The sequence below is a fragment of the Sprattus sprattus genome (genome assembly GCF_963457725.1).
Source record: "Sprattus sprattus genome assembly, chromosome: 18".
Taxonomy (NCBI): domain Eukaryota; kingdom Metazoa; phylum Chordata; class Actinopteri; order Clupeiformes; family Clupeidae; genus Sprattus; species Sprattus sprattus.
In genome coordinates this window covers 18,255,433-18,273,894 of record NC_137916.1, presented here as the reverse complement: position 1 = coordinate 18,273,894, position 18,462 = coordinate 18,255,433, and the positions used below count along the sequence as shown (strand labels likewise).

Sequence of the window (18,462 nt, the reverse complement as noted above, 5' to 3'; positions counted from 1 at the left end):
ACAGTTTCACTGAATCAATGAGGACAATTGATTCCCTGATGCAGGATCCATCTGCAATTAACAGTGTTTCACATTCAGTAAATGGAACACAGAGCACTTAACAGAGAACACCCAATGATTTGCTATCAAACGCAGTAATGGGAGAACTCTCGTTTTTAGTCTGCCGTCTCCCTACTTCCTCTCGCCATTGTTCCCTCTCTCTTTCATCAATTTGATCATCTCTTTGAACTTTCTTTGAATCTTTAATTTTATGGTAATCCCATTCTCTTCCTCTCTTCCTCTCTGCATCCAACTGTCTCTCTGCTCTCTCTACCTCTCTCTTTCTTTATCTATCTCCTCTCTTTGATTAACTCTCTCTGTCTCTATCTTTCTCTTTTTCCCCTCTCTCTATCCTTGCACCCTATCTCTATCTTTATCCTTGCACCCTATCTCTCTCACTCTCTGTCTCTCTCTCTCTCTCTCTGTCTCTGTCTGTCTCTCAGAGTGAATCTGGCTCTTGCCTACACTGAGCTCACAGAGGAGCTGGGCCGCGTTCGCTCTCTGGCTGCCAAACAGAGTGAGATCCTTAGGCAATCTGCCCAAGAGCAGCAGAGCCCAGGTCTGTTTTGTGAATAAAGCCAAAACAACACACACACACACACACACACACACACACACACACACACACACACACACACACACACACACACACACTCACCCCTACTCAATCATCACCTCCACATACAAACACAACACACCTACTGAGCTTGCATCCTCTAGCATCTAAATTCGGTCCATAATTAATTCTTCAGCGGTTCAATACCTGACTGTCATCATTCATTTAGATTTAGGCTTGGCGCAATAATTAGTTGAGCATCAAAATATTGATTTTATATATGAATAATGTTGAATTCCAATGACGTATGATGTACGATGTATGGTCGATGCGGGGGGGTGCTGTTGACGCAAAGATGATCAAAGCAGGATTTGAGACTCAGTGCTGCAATCAGATGGATTAGTGAATCACTGTCATTTGCAATCTTATATTTGCATGAACTGGGTAGAAAAAGCAGTATGACTCACTGTTTCTCTCTCACCCCCACAGGCATGGTAACCTTAAATGCCCCCATCATTAACTCTCTATAGTGTATCTCGTCCACATACCCCCATAACCTAAAGAACCTTCTCCAAAAATGCCTCATAAACTTACTTGAAATGCCTTGAAAAACAACCTTATATTACCTAAGACACTCACATCACACTCCCCCAGATCCTCCCGATCACCACTACTGTTATATTACATCCTCCGAAGTTCTTTCATAAGTTTAAAGCCCTGACTATCCCTTAGTGCTCTGTTGTAATGGTAGATGTTCTCCTGTCTCTCTCCACAGTCTCTCGCCACTCTCCTGCCTCCCAGCGCTGCTCACCGTCTTCTCAACGCCCCTCCCTCTCCCCAGACCACCTCCGCCCTTCACCCCCCATCTCCCCCCCATCAGGCCCCATCTCTTACACATGCCGCCCTCCAACCAGCCGGCTGCGAGAGCGCTTCCAGGGTCGGCGTAGTTACTCAGAGATATCTGACCCCTCGTCTTACAGCCGCCAGCCAATCCACGCCCGGCTGCTGTGCGACCCAGTGTCCACCCTCCCCAAGCCGCGATCCATGGGTGGGGGCGAGGCAGGGGGATACCAGTGGCTGCCCAGGGCATCTCTTGGCAGTGCCAGGCCTGCGTCTGCCCACGGAGGCAGCCTAGGGGGAGGCTTGGGGGGGAGTTTGGGCGGCAGTCCGTCACGTCGCCACCACGGCCTGGAGCTGACGTTCCCACTGGTGGAGATGCGGCACCTCTGCCGCCTGGAGAACCAATCCATGGTGGCCGCGCTCGCGCCTGCCCCGCTGGTCACACCGCCGCAGTCCTCCGACGAGGAGGAGGAGGACTGGCACTGCCCGTCGCCCATGCAAAGCCCACCAAGGACGCTGGGCGCTAACCTGCCCCCATGCCCGCCATTCCCCGCACCAGAGGGACCCAGCACCCTCACTTGCCACCTACAGGGGCATCTCCATGCCGACCATTGCCAGTCATGGCCATCGATCAATGTGAGTCATGTGATGTTACTCCATTTCAAATCTGAAATGCTTTAGTGTTCACCTGTGCATTTTCATTGCTGATCATATTGGTTTTAAGTACAAACACTCAACACTTAAACTCTCTCCTAAATGCAGTTGAACCCATGTAGAAACTGAAACTGAAACACCAAAGACTCAAGCGTGCCAATTAAGTTCTCTCTGGGTCAGATCTGTGCCAGGTCCCACACTGAAGCGGTTTGAGTTGGCTGCCGTGTGCTCCTGTGACTAACCCCTACATGTGTCCCCTGCAGCTGTGGATGGAGACGGAGGAGAATGCGGCCCGCAGCTGCCCACTGTGCCAGCTCACCTTCCCCACCAACTACCCGGACGACGCCCTCATCAAACACATCGACACGCACCTGGAGAACAGCAAGATCTGAGCAACACTGCTCCTAGTGGTCACAGTGGTAATAACACCACAGCAGCTGGCCAGACTAGGAATGGAAAGGACCATCTTTGGGAAAAAGACCCGGGTTACTAAGCAACTGTACAGTGTTCTTCCCCTCCCCTCAATGTCCCACTGGGATACCTGAGCCATATTTTAAAAACAGATATTTTATTCTCCCTACTAGGGCACTCAGCTGATGAAATGGGAGTGCTCCTCAAGGCTGATTTAGCTTAATAGCTTGGTAATGCATTTCTAACTACATAGTTTTTCCTAATAATTTTAGGTATGATGATATAATGATAAAGATTTGATGTGAAGAGGAGTCAGAAGGAGAAAGAAAAAGAGGGAGAGAGAGAGAAAGTCTACACTGAGCAATGAGGATGCTGGAGAACTGGGCTGTTTCATCCAGACTCTGAAGCGGAACTACTCTTTATTACCACATAGGGAGAGGACATTATTTTGAAAAGGCAACTGTGAAAGACTACAGGTGCCTCTGGTAGTGGTGTCCATTTTGTCATAGTTTCTTGGATGTGACCACATGGACACACCATTTGGCAAGCACTGACACCAAGCTGCCAGTATGTTGACATTTTTCTGTTTGGTAGCTTGGTAGGACATGTACCCATAGAGGTTGAAGATGAAGGGCTCAAAAGCAATCACTCTTATTAGAATCTTTGTAAACTCTCTTGATTTCAGCGGTCTCTGCACTAACTTTGGATGTGAATTCTTGCCACCACTTCTGCTGTGTTTTAAGGCAGCCACAGGAAAGTTTAAATACGGGTGAAAAGAGACAGTAAGTGCCATAGAAACTCATCTTTTCAGAATGCTTTTAAGGACTGAAGGCCTAGATCCATGTCAGGTCCACATTATGTGAAACTATTGATGCTGGTATTTAGTCTTTGTGCCGTGGAAAGGGCACAGCACCTGGTGATTCTTAACTTAAAATACCTTGTGACGATATCCCATCCGATAGCGGCGTATATTTAATTTTGTTGTACATATATGACACACTTAAGAATGGCTCCATCTCCCCTAGTTGAAATCGTATGACATTTTTTAAGCCATTCAAACCAAGACATGTTCCACATGATTCTTGGCTACTGTATAGCATACAATCTTTAATTGAACCATTCAAGTGTGTCTGTCTCTTTAAATGCTCATCGAACAACATTTATTTCGCAAAACAGTAACGATATTAGAGAGGCATCTTAGCATTTCAGAGTATATCAATTTGAGAAGGTAATGCCTACAACGCCTTCTGGGGATTAAGAAAAATCTATTACTTGGGGGGCTTGACACAAACTTCAACAAAAACACAATTGAAATGCACAATACACATGACAGAAAAGGACTTACAGTGCCCTCCACAATTATACGCCCCCCTAGTGAATATGAGCAAAACAGGCTATGAAAAAATAAGTCTTTGCAAAAAAAAACTGTTGACCTTAAATAAATATTTCCCCCCAAAACATGTGTGCCACAATTATTGGCACCCCTTAATTAAATGTTTTGTGCAGCCTCCATTTGCCAAGATAACAGCTCTGAGTCTTCTCCTATAATTCTTGATGAGGTTGGTGAACACATGGCACTGGATCTGAGACCATTCCTACATGCAGTATCTCTTCAGATTCTGAGGTCAACGTTTGTAGACTCGGCTTCAGCTCATCCCACAGATTTTCTATGGGGTTTAGGTCGGGGGACTGTGATGGCCATGGCAAAACCTTTATTCTGCGGTCGGTGAACCAAATTTTGTGTTGATTTTGCCTCGGATCATTGTCCTGCTGAAAGGTCCAACCACGGCCCATTTTAAGCTAACTGGAGGGGGCTGTAAGGTTTTCATTTAATACCTGCTGGTATTTGATGGAGTCCATGATACCACGTATCCTAACAAGATGTCCAGGGCCTTTGGAAGAAAAACAGCCCCACAACATCAAAGACCCGCCATGATACTTCACATTGGGTATGAGGTGCTTTTCTGTATGGCTATCTTTCTGTCTACGCCAAACCCACCTTTGATGTTTGTTGCCAAAAAGCTTTATTTTGGTCTCATCTGACCATAAAACTCGGTCCCATTGAAAGCCTGACTTACATTTGGCAAACTGTAGGCGCTTTAGTTTGTTGTTGATTGACAGCAGAATGTTGATTGTTGTTGATTGTTGCTTTTTTCTGGCAACCCTCCAAAACACTGACTGGAAATATACTTCAGTTAGATTTTAATTACAAGATTTTTCTAGGGGTGCCAATCATTTTGGCACACATGTTTAGGGAACAATATTTATTAATTTATTTATTGTCAACAGTTTTTTTTTCCTTTCAATAACTTTACTTCAATGGAAAGGTAAGATTTTTGTGAATATTTTGAGTGAAAGACCAAGAGGATAAACAGAAAAGACATATTTTTTTATAGCCTGTTTAGCTCATATTCACTAGGGGTGCCAATAATTGTGGAGGGCACTGTACCTAACAAATCATCGACCAGGCGAGGCTTTAAAAAGAAATGCAGCCACTGAAGTAACAGCTGTAACCACCTGGTTTCTGGTGTTGGAAATGTGGTGCTGTGAAAGCATTTCTTACATTTTCACACTCTGTCCCGGACCATGGACCTACACAGGGAATAGCCTGGGTGGCAAGTGACAATGACGTGTGTCCAAACTAGTCGTCTATGAAGAGATACCCCAAAAGTGGTACATACCCCAAAAGTGGTACATTGCTTTAAAAATAAGTTGAAATGGTATTCAAAACTATTTGAACACTAAGGATATAACCAAATCCGGAGATACATTTCTGTCCTTACACTAAGGCTCGTGCCTAAGAACTGTCCGGAACTGTTCGACTTGGGTGTAAAATATGGCCTGACAGTTTGTTCGTTGGTAATGGTGGCTAGGCGCCACGCTTCGCCTGACTGCCAGAAATGGGCCACATTCCCAAGAACCGGTCTGGTTAGAGTGATTTCTGCTATACCATACAGTATCCTTTTTTTGGACAACTGTTACTTCCTTCCTTTCCAAAGAAACACACATTTTATTCTTTCCATTTTAATATTTATTTCCATCAAACTAAAAAGGGGTTCTAAACATGGAGCCTCATTTTCTAAATTAATCTAAAAGAACGTTAACAATGCTTCTATTTTCCTCGCAACACAATAGTTGAAACGTCCATAAAGAATAGCATTTCAACACTAAAGTAAAAAAAAAAATACATACTATACACACACATATACAGATGCACGTGTGCGCACACACACACACACACACCACAATGTAAAGGTAACACTTACAATCCATTAGACATATGGTAAGCATACAGCTAAGACCCACAGGAGTGGGAACATATCTTGTCCAGTGCAACCAACAACCACCACCTTCTCATTCACTTCTCGCACAGCCACATCTGCACACTACCTCATCAGATCTGTTTCATGTCCACATCTCATTCCCACATGAATCATCATTCATTCTTCATTAATAAAAGTTCCTGACACATTTATAATCGTCATACAATAGTAAAGGAGTGTACATCGTATTCATAAAAAGTAATTTCTATTTGAGTCACCTGACCTGGTGCTGTGGAGATGAGTGAAGCAGACAGGCGTGTCTGGAATATCGGCATTTTAGATGGATGGGTGGCATTCCGATCCGTTCCTCATGTACTCCGGGTTTGCATGATCCCCACTCACATGCGGGCAGAGTGGCTCATTTCTTGCAGAAACACAGAACGCTTCCTCATCGGTCTCTTCCCCATCGCAACACTGGATACGGGATCACTGGTGCCTACCAGCAGTAATGTCTTTCAAGAGAAACTATTGTTTATTCTTTTTTTTTTTTTTACAAACAGGACTACCAAAGATCCAGGTTATCTGTGTTGGCGAAACCTGGGTTTTCCCGAACCTTCCAGTAGGTTCCGTTGGTCACCCACACCTCTCTACCAGCTTCATCCAGTTCTTTCCTAGACAAATGAGATATTAAGAGTTTAGTTTTGTGCCGGTGAAACAAGACGAAGGATGCTTTAATCTACGATACTTTCCAACTTTGAATGAGTTTGTGTTTTAAAAAGCATCTTCGACTCACTTAAAGAAGCGCGGCACATGTTCCTCGCCATTCTTTGTCATCAATAATCGTCTGTCCCGCTGTTTATTTTCAATCTCGTCCTTCTTTTTGTCGGCTTCAGACACCTTTCCCTCCTCAAGGAGTCTAAGAGAAGACAGGGGTGTGATGAGTTCAGATCCAGGCGTCAACCAACAGTTGCAGTGCACCACATCATAGTTGACAAACCTAACAACCTCTACATGACTAAAGATGTGGAACCCAAAAACACAAATTACACACACTGTGAAGTGATCTTTTTCTAGTGCAATTCATGATCTTGTCTCAGAGTATATGGGTTATTGTAACTGTCGTATTGGGAAAAAGGATTATTAGGCACTGGAACTATATTTTGTCAACTATTGCTAAGGAATTTAATTTGTTTGAATAATATCAGTCTGGAATGGTTTTTCTATGCCAATAATAAATCTACTGTTGCAACGGACACTTTTTCCATCGATTCTCAATCCTACTTCTTGGAGTGGCGGATGATGCTTACCTCTGGTCTGGCCTGTAGCGTGAATCTGTAGGGGGTAGCACCTTGTCCAGCTCAGGGGTGAGTTCATTCAGCTCTCTGGCGTACTGCGAGAAGCCAAAGTACTTGACACCATCTTCAGGCTGAGTGTCTGCAGTAAATAAGAGACAAATAAAACGTGGCATATAAGATTGGTTTATGGAACACTTGGGGGTTTGAAAGGAAAGTCTTTTTTAATTGAAGGATCTAAATTCACCACAGAGAATAATCAGGTCCAGCAATGCAGTCTGCAAATTATCTTAACAATGAGTGCCAAAAATGAAGGTGTCTCGAACAAATCCCTAATCTTCAATATATTCAGCTTCAAAACACTCCTGAAACTTTTTTCACAAATTGTGTTGTTTTTCCTCCACCTAAATTTACATAAAAGAGATATAGCTGCTGATCCCGGAAAGAATCTGACAGTAGTCCATGGCAGATTGGGACCAGAAACATCCCATAATCCCTGGCTATCTGGAGAAGTGTCCTTGAACAGGATGGGGGGGGGGGAACTGTGACAGTATAGGGAGCGACTACTGCCCTGCAACAATATGACATGCAACTTGTCTAGAGGCGTATGACCGGGCAGTGCTTACTCGGCTTCCAGATGCATTGTGGGTTGGACAGGGTGTCACAGGAGATTCCCTCATGCCAGTTGCCACCAAAGCGATGAACCACCTTGCCCGCTGCATTCAGGACTGTGCCATGCACCTCATTCTTACTGCTCTCTGAGCTCCAGTAGCGAGCCTGTGGGCAAGGGGAGATGATATATACATCAGGTTGTAAGTAAAGGCAAGGGTTAACATTGGTATCCATTCTGTAAATGAGTTGCTGCAATGGTGGAAGAGAGCACAATTCTATAGATGCAATAAATATATATGTATAGGATGCTTTGTTGTTTATGTGCTCCTGAAGCGCAACTAGTAGAGCAAGTTGCCCATAAAAGCCACTGCTAATGGAAATGCGTAAGTGCACTGCACTACAAGTCACTTTGGACGAAAGCATCTGCTAAATTAATAAAATGTGCCATTTAAATATCAATAGGTTGGGGGCTGCGCACTCACTTTAAGGAAGGAGATCTTGCACGTGCACGCGTCACTGTTTTTCATCTTGATCACCACGTCTCCATAGTGCTCCAGGTGCCGGTGCGTGGTGAACACATTGTGGATGCAGGTGATGACCTTGTTCCACTCGTACTGATCTCCATACCTGAGAGGTAAAAAACACAACACATTCATTTTTAGTTCCAAGTTTGTAAGTGTTGCCCAAAAGGGTCGATATGCAGTTGGTTGGGAAGGAAAAAGGGATTGGTTCTGCTTCTCAATTCCACCCAAGAATTTAAGCGTCTGATAAACACAAAGCAATATAACGGAATATTAAATTATATGCAATGAGAGAGAGAGAAAAAAAAAGGAGTTTGAGCTTTATAATGTACCCCTCATTTTGCCATAATGAAATGAAAAGATGTATAGTAAAATGTCTGACTCACTTGGGCAAAGACACATTGACATGTCCCGCGGAGATGAGCTCTACTGATTTGCCCCAGAACTTGTACTTCCAGCGCTGGTCTGCAGGATGGGAGACAAAAAAGAAAACAATATAAGCAAAACATTCGGCAGGCCAAAGTACTCAATTTAAGGCTATAGTATTGTAGTGCATTTAGTATACGAGGACAAAATAACCCAATTCCACATTCTTTATTTCGAAATTCAGCTACCGACACCACAAGTTTCCTATTACCTTGCCAGAATTGGAAGTTTTCAGACTCCGCATGGCACGCAGACAGAGGTGGGTGATGACTGACCTGACAAAGGTAAAACAGAAAAATGTCAACCTCTTTATAATTTTATATAATTGTAGACTAGTGAAATTACACATTATACACCTCATATTAGATATATTTGACATAATGATGTTACAAATATAAAAAGCCCCATAAAAATGTAATGGTCATATTAAAGATGGGCCTGGCACTGCAAACTGATTGTAAGACTTTTCAATTAACTGAACAGGATATGCAGTCTTTGGTACATCAGGGTGAAAAGGTTGTTTTAAAGCAGTATGTGCAGTCAATAGCAGAAGTCTGTTAGCTGGAGCCTTCTTCAGCAGTTGGTAAATCAGAGTTTAAAGTGTGTGTGTGTGTACCTGCTCACTGGAGTAGTGGAAGTGCGTGTGTGTACCTGCTCACTGGAGTAGCGGAAGTGTGTGTGTGTGTGTGTACCTGCTCACTGGAGTAGCGGAAGTGTGTGTGTGTACCTGCTCACTGGAGTAGCGGAAGTGTGTGTGTGTGTACCTGCTCACTGGAGTAGCGGAAGTGTGTGTGTGTGTGTGTGTGTGTGTGTGTACCTGCTCACTGGAGTAGCGGAAGTAAGTGTGTGTGTGTGTGTGTGTACCGGCTCACTGGAGTAGCGGAAGTGTGTGTGTGTGTGTACCTGCTCACTGGAGTAGCGGAAGTGTGTGTGTGTACCTACTCACTGGAGTAGCGGAAGTGTGTGTGTGTACCTGCTCACTGGAGTAGCGGAAGCCTCGGTCATCTCTGATGCTCTCGTAGGTCTCGCCCAGGACAGGGTTGAAGGGCTTGTAGTTACTTCGCCAGGTTGCCCAGGCATAGCCAGAGATGGAAAAGACAGCCACATACACCTGGAGAAAGAGTGGTGAAGCCCGTTAAAATACATGCAAGCTGGACACAGCTTTACAAGGTCACACTCTGGTTTTCACTTAATTGTGGTGATCAACAGAGAGGCACATTTATTTTTTGGGGGGGGATCATCACTGGCCAGCTTTGAAAATCAATATTTATCTTTAAGTCCTTAATTGGAGAAAGTTAAGGTCAAAAACATGTCATCATTAGGACATCCTGTGTCTGTTAAACATGCTAGAAGCCCCAGTGTGGTCTTTACCATCCTCTCGTAGATGTCATCTGTGCGGTTGGCGATGTCCAGCAGCTCTGAATACTCCAGCTCCTCACTGACCCTCTGCAGGAAGTTGAGTGGTTCATTGAGGGCCACCGGCATGGACACACGAGACAGATCCTTTCCGATGTTGTTGGTGAGGATAGTGAGGATGCCAACGTGGCCGTTTTCAAGAGATGACCCGGGCAGGGTTGTCCGCCGCCTGACGTCCTTGGCGACACTGCTGGGGACGTCTGGGGCACTAGAGACACTCTCCCGGTATTTAATGGTGGCTGTAGCTGTTGTATAGGTAACAAGGACAATATAATGTAATTGGGATAAGAAGTAATTTATGCCTCTCTTGATTCAGCAATGCAAAGAATCGCAAATTAATTAACTGTCAATTAGAAATGTGCCTTTGCATGGTAAATGTACATCATGCCTTTCATTAGGAATTAAAAAGAACATCACTGCTAAACATTTAGAAGTATTAATATCTTTTTACATTCCAGGAACAATAATTATTTCAGCTAGCTGAAGCTCACCGTGGCCCTCTTCAGGTTCGGAGTTGCTGGTGGTGATGTCGCTCAGGCCCGACTCGTCCGTCTCATTCTCTGACGAGCTCTCGCAGATAAGCACCTCACTTGCATCGAAATATTCCGTCATTGACTCGGCCACGGAGAGTTGGCGCATGTGCTGCCTGTCAGCTGAGCGGGCAGGCTGGCAGAGGGAGAAGAAAGAGGTTCATAAGTGTGACCCAGAACAGCAGTGCTGCAGGTTTGACAGAAGCTTGGGGTGATCTCTCAGTGCTCAGAAACTAAATAAGAAACAAGGAAATGTTATTTTAAAAAAAAGGGGGGGGTGAGGGATTACATGCATGTAGCCCGTGCCACAAACACAGAGTGGTGCACACACACACACACACACTGGAATGGACAATCATGCAGACAAAGACACACATACTTAAGGGGTAGATGGGTCTCCAGCTCCTCTTAAAAACAAAGATTTTTTTGCTTGCCCTTGTAGTAGAGACCTTAAGGCAGATCCCCAACATAGCCTGTGGACGGATTATCTGCAAGAATGCTTTGGGGCTACAAGCTTTAGAAGCACAGCGCACTTCTTGACAGCGCATTTAGGCCCGTATGTGGTTCGTAAGTGGTTCTCTGATAAGGACAAGGCAAAAAAAAAAAAAAGTTTCTTTTTAAGAGCATTGCTGACACACACCTGGTTCTGGCGCACAGTGCAGAAGGAGTCTTCCGTCGATTCAGAGGAGAGGGACAGGGAGTGAATTTTTGTTAGATGGGCCTGCAGATCCACCTTTCACACACACACACACACTTAGATTTTAATGCCTGATAAGGTCTCCTGTGTTAGATGATGATTACAAGCACTGCTGCTGATGTCACGGGGCAATGAGGAAAACATACAAAGGTAAAAAAATGAATGAAAAAAAAAAAATGCAAGTCACTAAACAACTTGTTTCCTTAGACTTGTGACACCAGGCTACAAAAACACTCCTTGCCAACCATGACATTATCCAACTGATACTTTGTATTGCTTTGATTAACCAGCAGGAACTAGAAAAGAGGATATCCTGTCTTGTCTGAACAATTCATTTGTGTCTCTTGACTTGCCGACTGCCAACAATAACACACACATACACACTCACACACAGTCCCACCCCGTGATGGACCTCGAAGGATCCGCGCCAAACAGCCCAAACAAGTTCCCAGTTTCAGTTGAGAGCAATGAACATGCGAGAACAGCTCAAGAAAAAAAAAAAAAAAAAGAATGTTCCAATGCCTTCTCTTTTGTTGAGAGAAGCCCAAATGACAGCATCTCTGTGTGTGCACTACTATAACAAGGTGATGTTGAAACCAAGCCACCCTCATTTTTAAACCAGCCTGTATTCCAAAGCTTACATTGATTTAAGACTGAGTTTACACAGATACTTACATGAAAATGTGAAGTACATGATCGGTTTAGTGTTAGTAAGAGGCAGAATTAATAAGATGTCAAATTGTTCATCTATCAAATAAGGAATGTGTACTGAGTTTAAAGTGCATCACAAGTTAACGCTCATTCTCGTTATGCTCATTTCACCAACAACAAAAAAAGCAAGCAATAAGCGTTGAGAAGCATTGTCCTACATGCGGGAGAACTACTTTAAGTGGAATTGTTGACCTCGCTCACCTCAGACATGGTGGAGCACAGTGTGCCAAGCCGGTCCGAGGTGGACTGGCGCAGATCAGGTCCGGTCCAGGCCTGCCGCAGACGCTCCCGCTCCACAGTCAGGACATCATGAATGGACTTCAGAGAGGAGTGCACTGAGAGGGAGAGAATTACACACAAATTAAAGATCAACAGGACTTATGGCAAAGACTTTTGATATAGCTGTTAAAGAATTCAAACATTTATTTTTAAGTAAACCGTATGATCACTGCATGATAATAAGCAATTAGCATGAATCACAAAACACACATACATTTATATATATATATATATATATATATATATGACACTGAAGTAGGAAACAAACAGTATTAAAGCAGGAATACGGATTTCTGTTCCAAAACTAGTAAGCTAACTACCTTAAAGGCATGCAAAAACCTTGCCAACACCACCAACAGCCCAGCTGACACTAATAGAAGCTTGCCAACACACTAACTGGTGTCTTTTGGCGGTAAAGCTGGCAATTTCATCATGTGACAGCTTTGCTTCCATTTTTGGAGGGGGTTCCAGCCTGTTACACAGAACTACGTAGGCCATATCTTGGATGTGTAGTGGGGAAGACAGTGGGTTTTATATTTTCTTCACATGACCATATGCTATCAAAATGAATTTGAAGATGGTACCAAAACTAGTTGCCTATAAAACCATACCTCAAAGTGTCAAACTGTTGCATAGTGTTACTTGTATACCAATGTATACTAACTGCTATACTACAAGATACAAATAAATAGAATCAAAATAGACATTAGTTCTAACTGTGCCAATGAAATGTACAAAGTGCATCGTGGACTGCCACTCAGAGGATAAGCCTCCTCTCCCAGCTCAAAGGGGAGTCATTAAATATTTCTTTTGCGTTGCACAGGAATGACGTCCTGTAGCAATCCTTACAGTGGAGTTGAAGGAGCCTCCAGCTGAAAAACATTCTGCTGTCTGACCAGTAGGTCGTGCAGTGATTAACTGCAGTGCTTCTCTCCAGCTTTTTCAGTTTCTTAGCGTCACTGGCTCTGATGCTGCTGCAAGTTGCATTTGCCACACCAGAATGGTAAAAGATATGCAACATCTCATCATACACATTGAAAGGAGTCAAGCTTCCTCAAGTAAAGTCGGCTCTGTCCCTTCCTGTGTAGTCAGTCAGAGGGATACATTTTGGGTCCAGTCGTCTAGGTGAACAGACAGTTATCTGTAGCCCTCCTCTTCCCCCACCTCCACCTTTTCTATCGGGATAGGACTCGCGTTCAGCTTAGTCCTGGTGCTCCTAAAATTCACAACCATCTCCTTTGTCTTGGCCACATGGTTGTTCCCACACTCGCCATAAGGTGGCCCACCAGTTCCCTGTACTTAGTCTCCTGTCCACCACTGACACACCCCGCAAATGCAGGATCATCCAAAAATTTCTGAAGATGACAGGACTCTGAGTTGTATTGGAAGTCTAAGATATACAGGGTGAAGAGGAAATGTGAGAGTACGGCCCCCTGTGGTGCTCCAAAGGGTCATACTACCCATTTCAATAGTGGACATGCTGATGTGAAGGTACAGTACTCTGTGTGACAACAAGAAAGTTCTTGAACAGGGCAGTTCAAGCGAACCACAAAAGGTTATAGTATCAATCACTGTACAACACTGACTAAATGACATGCTCATGTGAAGGAGGGTGTACAGTAGGAGTACTACTCTGTGTGACAAGACAGGGTGGTTCAAGCAAACAAAGCAACACATGATATAACAGTAGGATACTTGACTAAGCCCCAGCCTACCTCGTGTGGAGAGGACACCGATGTCCTGCGTGAGCTTCTTGCCCTCGGGCGAGGTGGTGACTGGGGTGGAGAGCTGGTTATAGACGTAGTCAGGGATGGACTGAACAGAGGCACCCAGGTGTGCTGTGCTGCCTAGGTAACTGGAGGAGTACATCTGAAGTGTGGTTAAAAAAAAGAAGAGAAAAACAGGTAAGGTGAGAAAGAAGGGGGAGTGAGGGTGTTCTTGTCATGTAACTTTTTTACTAGGAAGTCACGCCTGGAATATTTTGAGAAACTTGTTCTCATCATAATCTCTTTACGTTAAAGTACTCATCAATAAAGGAATATCCAAGAACGCCAAATTTGACAGTGAAAGCGAGAACCACATCTGCCATCTGAAGTGAAGCAAAACTGCTGGTCAAAGTAAAGCAAAGGGGCCTGTCAGACGTACCGGTGAGTGGGAGTGAGAACGCGAGTGGCCCCAGATCTTCCCGGATTTCTTTTTTGGCTTTTCTAGAGTGAGATTCTGGAACACAACGAGAGTTTTTTTTTACCATTATGTCTTCCCTCCAAATAAGTAGCATCTAATTTCAGACCCCAGATATACCACATCAGCAGGATACTTGAAATCTATGGTACAAAGAAATATTTGCTCTGTCAAACTAATTCTTAAGTGACTTGAGCTTATAATTGTTCGCCAAATTCTCCAAATACCATGCTGGCTATTCAAAGCTAAAAGAACAAAGATGAGGCTTGAGTTCCCATCAAAGACAAAGGCTCCTGCCCCACAGGTAACAGTGAGCAGTGGTTGATGTAACATCAGGGACATGGTATCTCAGGTTGGGGGGGACATGCTAAAGGCCTAACATGCCATTAGCAGATGCCATTATGTCCAGAGCAAAATACTCTCCTTGTTCTCGATCCCGTTCTTGTGTGACACATACATTAGTTTTTCAGACAAAGCCATTTGGTTCCACCTCTTGGAGAACAAATTAAGGTGGTTGATTTGAAAGACTGACTTTCTGGCATTGGACTTTTCTGCCCTGGTCTGGCTGCTATGACCTGGGCGTACCTGCATACTGATGCGTCGCTCCAGATCCGAGCAGGTGATAGGCAGGCCGCCCTCCAACCAGTGCAGCCGCTGGATCATACGTCCCAGCTCGGCCAGGTCCAGTTCGCACCGGCTCAGCTCTATGAGGTCAGGTTATGGTTTAGAGAGCGAGGGAGAAAGAAGGGGAAAAAAAGAGCTTAATTTTGGAATATAGACATATAGCTTTGCGCCATTATAAAACAGGTTTAAAAAATCTACAATTATTTGTGGGGAAAAAAAAAGAAATAGACCGCTAAGTCCAACCCTGCTTGATCTGAACCAGGGTTTCATTAGTAAAGTATTTAAAAGTCCAGAGTTTCATAATGTAAACTTTATCAGATCATTATCAGATTATAGAAGGCAAGTCACAGTGTTATATGAATGATACAAATGTGAAAGGATGTCTTGCTAATTGTTTCCTGGGAGATATTTAATTTGTGATTAAAAGATAAACTTCGGTCTGTCAATGTGAGTAGCACCAAAAGAAATTCTTAAATACCAAATAACTATACCAAATGAGCTCTCTGAATTAGTCAGACTGAAAGGACTCGGATGCAGAAGTGAGATGACTCATACCCTGGGTGCAGGAGTCTGCTTCTGTGGTCTGTTTGAGCCAGGCGGACACCTTACTCTTCACTCCAGATGAGAGCGGGGAGGTCTGCTCTTGATCAGGTGTACAGGGGGCGGCCGTGCTCTGATAGGAAGGAGGAAACTGAGGGGAGGAGAGAGTGAGGGAGACATAGAAAGAGGGACAAGAGAAAAAAAGTTAAATAGAAAGATATACGAGAGAGAAAAAAACAAAAATACAAACAAGTTAAAAAGAGAATCTTAACTGATGCAAGCGGTTGGTTAAGGTAGGGGTGAGGTGAGATTAAACTTAAAAAAAAAAAAAAGGTAAAGATGAAAAAAAAAAAAACACATTACTTTTAGTTATTTAAAGGCTTTTATCACCAACTAATTATATTACACAGATAGGATAAATATATGTGCTTGCTGGTCATTGAACCCATGACCCTGGTGTATCTTGCTCTACCACTTTAGCCAAAGGAGAACAGATTGCATAAACTGTGATCAGTAAGGGTGCAGAGGAGGGATCCTGGTTCCTTCTTCCTGCCAGTCACTCACCAAGCAGGACATGGACCTGTCGCTCTGGGCAAGACTGCCCATGGCGGGCAGCGTACTGGAGCCAGAGGATAGTGCCCGCAGCACCCCTTGGTGAACAGTCATGGCCTCATTCTTCCTGTACGTGCGGTGGGCAGACAGCTTGGTCAGCCAGATGTAGAAGAGGTCATCACTCTTGGCCTGTTTTAACACGCACACGAAAAAAGAAGATTAAGCTCAGCCTCTGTAGGGCCAGGCCAAAAGTCGGTAAAGGCATATAGAACTGGGCACAAGAATTGGCTAAATTAAACTGTTGCATTATACTGTCAGCCAAACCAACCAATTATATTGTTCTGTGCAATAATAAAACGTGTTTGAAATAGCAAATGACCTTACTAAGGCCATAGTTTCCAGATGTTGCTGCCATGACAATTTAATAGGAGCCTTTACAATGAACTCTTACCAGTAATGCCCATAGCTTTGCTCAGCATATGCCTGGCTCTTCACCCACCTTCATGTGATATATACTGTGCCCAGCATCCAGGTCAATGCGTTTAGACTTCTTATTGATGGACATGACTGCAACGCCAACATCCAAGGACCCATGGATCTTTCCCTTTGAAATCTGTTAAAAAAACATCAAGTCCAGAAACAAATTAAAATCTATTAAAAACATTGTTTGAGAATTGCAATAAATAAATAAACAAACACACATACAAAAACCTAAAAAAAATAAAGATTCCTTACTCAAAATTGTTGTTATAACTTATACATGTCAACAATTACTGAATACATACCTCTTGCTGGGATTTAGTGTATTTGAGGATTCCTTTCTCCAGGTGGAAAAACCTCTGTGATGAGCAAAAGCAGAAATAAAATCAATCAGTGCGGCCAAACACACAGAAGGCCACAGCCCCAACCCCATCTCAAAACATTTTTAAGAATTTGCACTGTAAATGTACTTCTGCTGCAACTACTATGCTTTGCAAGTCGCCTTGGACTAAAGTGTCTGCTAAACACCATAATCACACTCAACATACTGTCAGTGGCACTTGTAATCGACCTGCCAGAAGTGGCGACCATCGTGCTCACCATCGGTGATCTTCTCCTTAACCTACTGTAGCTTGGTTTGCACGCTCATGTTTGCCAAATACAGAAATAAACGAAATAAACAAACAGGTAAACAGGTAAACGTAGCATGCACACCTTGTGCCACCCCTTGAGGGGGTACTTCCTCTTCTTCATCATGTAGCCCTCGCAGATGCCAGGCACATTGATGTTCAGGTTAGGGGCAGGCACTGGGACCAAGGGCTGAATGTCGTTCATTACCTCCCAGTCCCTGGAGTTCTACAGGGAGAGGAGAAATGGATCGGAGAGGAGGAGAAACACATTGCAACGGTAAGTGACAGAGGAGAACCTTAACACACCTCACAAAGGTTGATGCTCCTCAAAAAGTAGCATTGCTAACGAGATATTACATCCATCCTGGCGTTAGCAGCTCTGTGTGATGCAGTTGTAGCCATGACATCCACATGCACCCGCTCACCTGACGCGAGTGAAGAGAGGAGCCAGTGCTGCCGCTCCGGGAGTGGGTGGGCTTAAACGGAGCTAGCCCAGGCGTTTCCAGGCCACTCATCATCGATTGGCTGCTGGTGAGGGTTCCACCCTGGTACTCCATGGTTGTGATTGGACAATGGCTTTCTAGACAGGAAGCTATCCTCTCCGTCAGCTGCTTCTCATTGCAGGGAACAGAAATCTGTAAATTCAAATGGAGTGCCAGTTAAGTATTAGCGTGGGATAATAGACCTACAGAAAAGACCTGTATGAAGACTATTCAAAACAACTAACATTCCTTGAATTTTCCAAGCACAGTGTGTTACCTCCTGGTATGAAATGCACCGCATAGAGTTCGATTTGATGATTTGATTTGAATCCACACCAGTGGGGGGACTTTACTGCTAGTTCCATCACCCAAAGTAGACAACTTTGCCGTATTTGATAAATCAGTATTTCTAGATCCTAAATAGTGAATATCTCTTCTACAGAAGGAAAAACAAATCAGAGCAATCCTCTTCACAACATATGAAAATATCCAACACTAGCAGACCCTCATTTTTCACTTGATCAACAATTCAACACTTATGTAAAACTGAGTTAAGGTAGCTGTTATGGTAAGAAACTGAACGTGAAAATGGTGGAAGTGTGTACGTAACAATACATACCAGAAATAATCTGAGGTGTTAATAACCTCCACATATAAGGGGTGCCCTTTCCCATTACTGGTCTGTAGCCAAAATAAAAGACCACTGAGTAATTGAAGATACTTTGTA

The 18,462-nt window shown here is 43.8% G+C and overlaps 2 protein-coding genes across 2 annotated transcripts in view; one reads left to right on the top strand and one right to left on the bottom strand.

The window, feature by feature from the left end:
• LOC308378981 (TANK-binding kinase 1-binding protein 1-like) overlaps positions 1-2,481 on the top strand; it is a gene marked incomplete at both ends in the record, with an annotated part of 7,886 nt that extends 5,405 nt beyond the window's left edge. Inside the window, 3 exons of the mRNA XM_080856016.1 lie at positions 483-598; positions 1,371-2,071; positions 2,353-2,481. Of these exons, the coding sequence (XP_080712142.1) occupies positions 483-598; positions 1,371-2,071; positions 2,353-2,481 (946 nt within the window). The remainder of the gene's footprint in view (positions 1-482; positions 599-1,370; positions 2,072-2,352) is intronic.
• Positions 2,482-6,325: 3,844 nt separating this feature from the next.
• LOC308379389 (oxysterol-binding protein-related protein 7-like) lies at positions 6,326-17,810 on the bottom strand (the record flags this gene model as incomplete). The annotated part of the gene is made up of 21 exons (XM_080856511.1): positions 6,326-6,434; positions 6,557-6,679; positions 7,071-7,197; positions 7,682-7,832; positions 8,150-8,294; positions 8,575-8,653; positions 8,826-8,889; positions 9,588-9,725; positions 9,986-10,275; positions 10,522-10,696; positions 11,201-11,293; positions 12,170-12,303; positions 13,963-14,116; positions 14,393-14,467; positions 15,014-15,132; positions 15,608-15,743; positions 16,157-16,333; positions 16,644-16,757; positions 16,930-16,983; positions 17,339-17,479; positions 17,679-17,810. 21 exons carry the CDS (start codon positions 17,808-17,810, stop codon positions 6,326-6,328), a joined length of 2,730 nt encoding a protein of 909 aa, XP_080712637.1.
• Between the last annotated feature and the right edge of the window lie 652 nt (positions 17,811-18,462).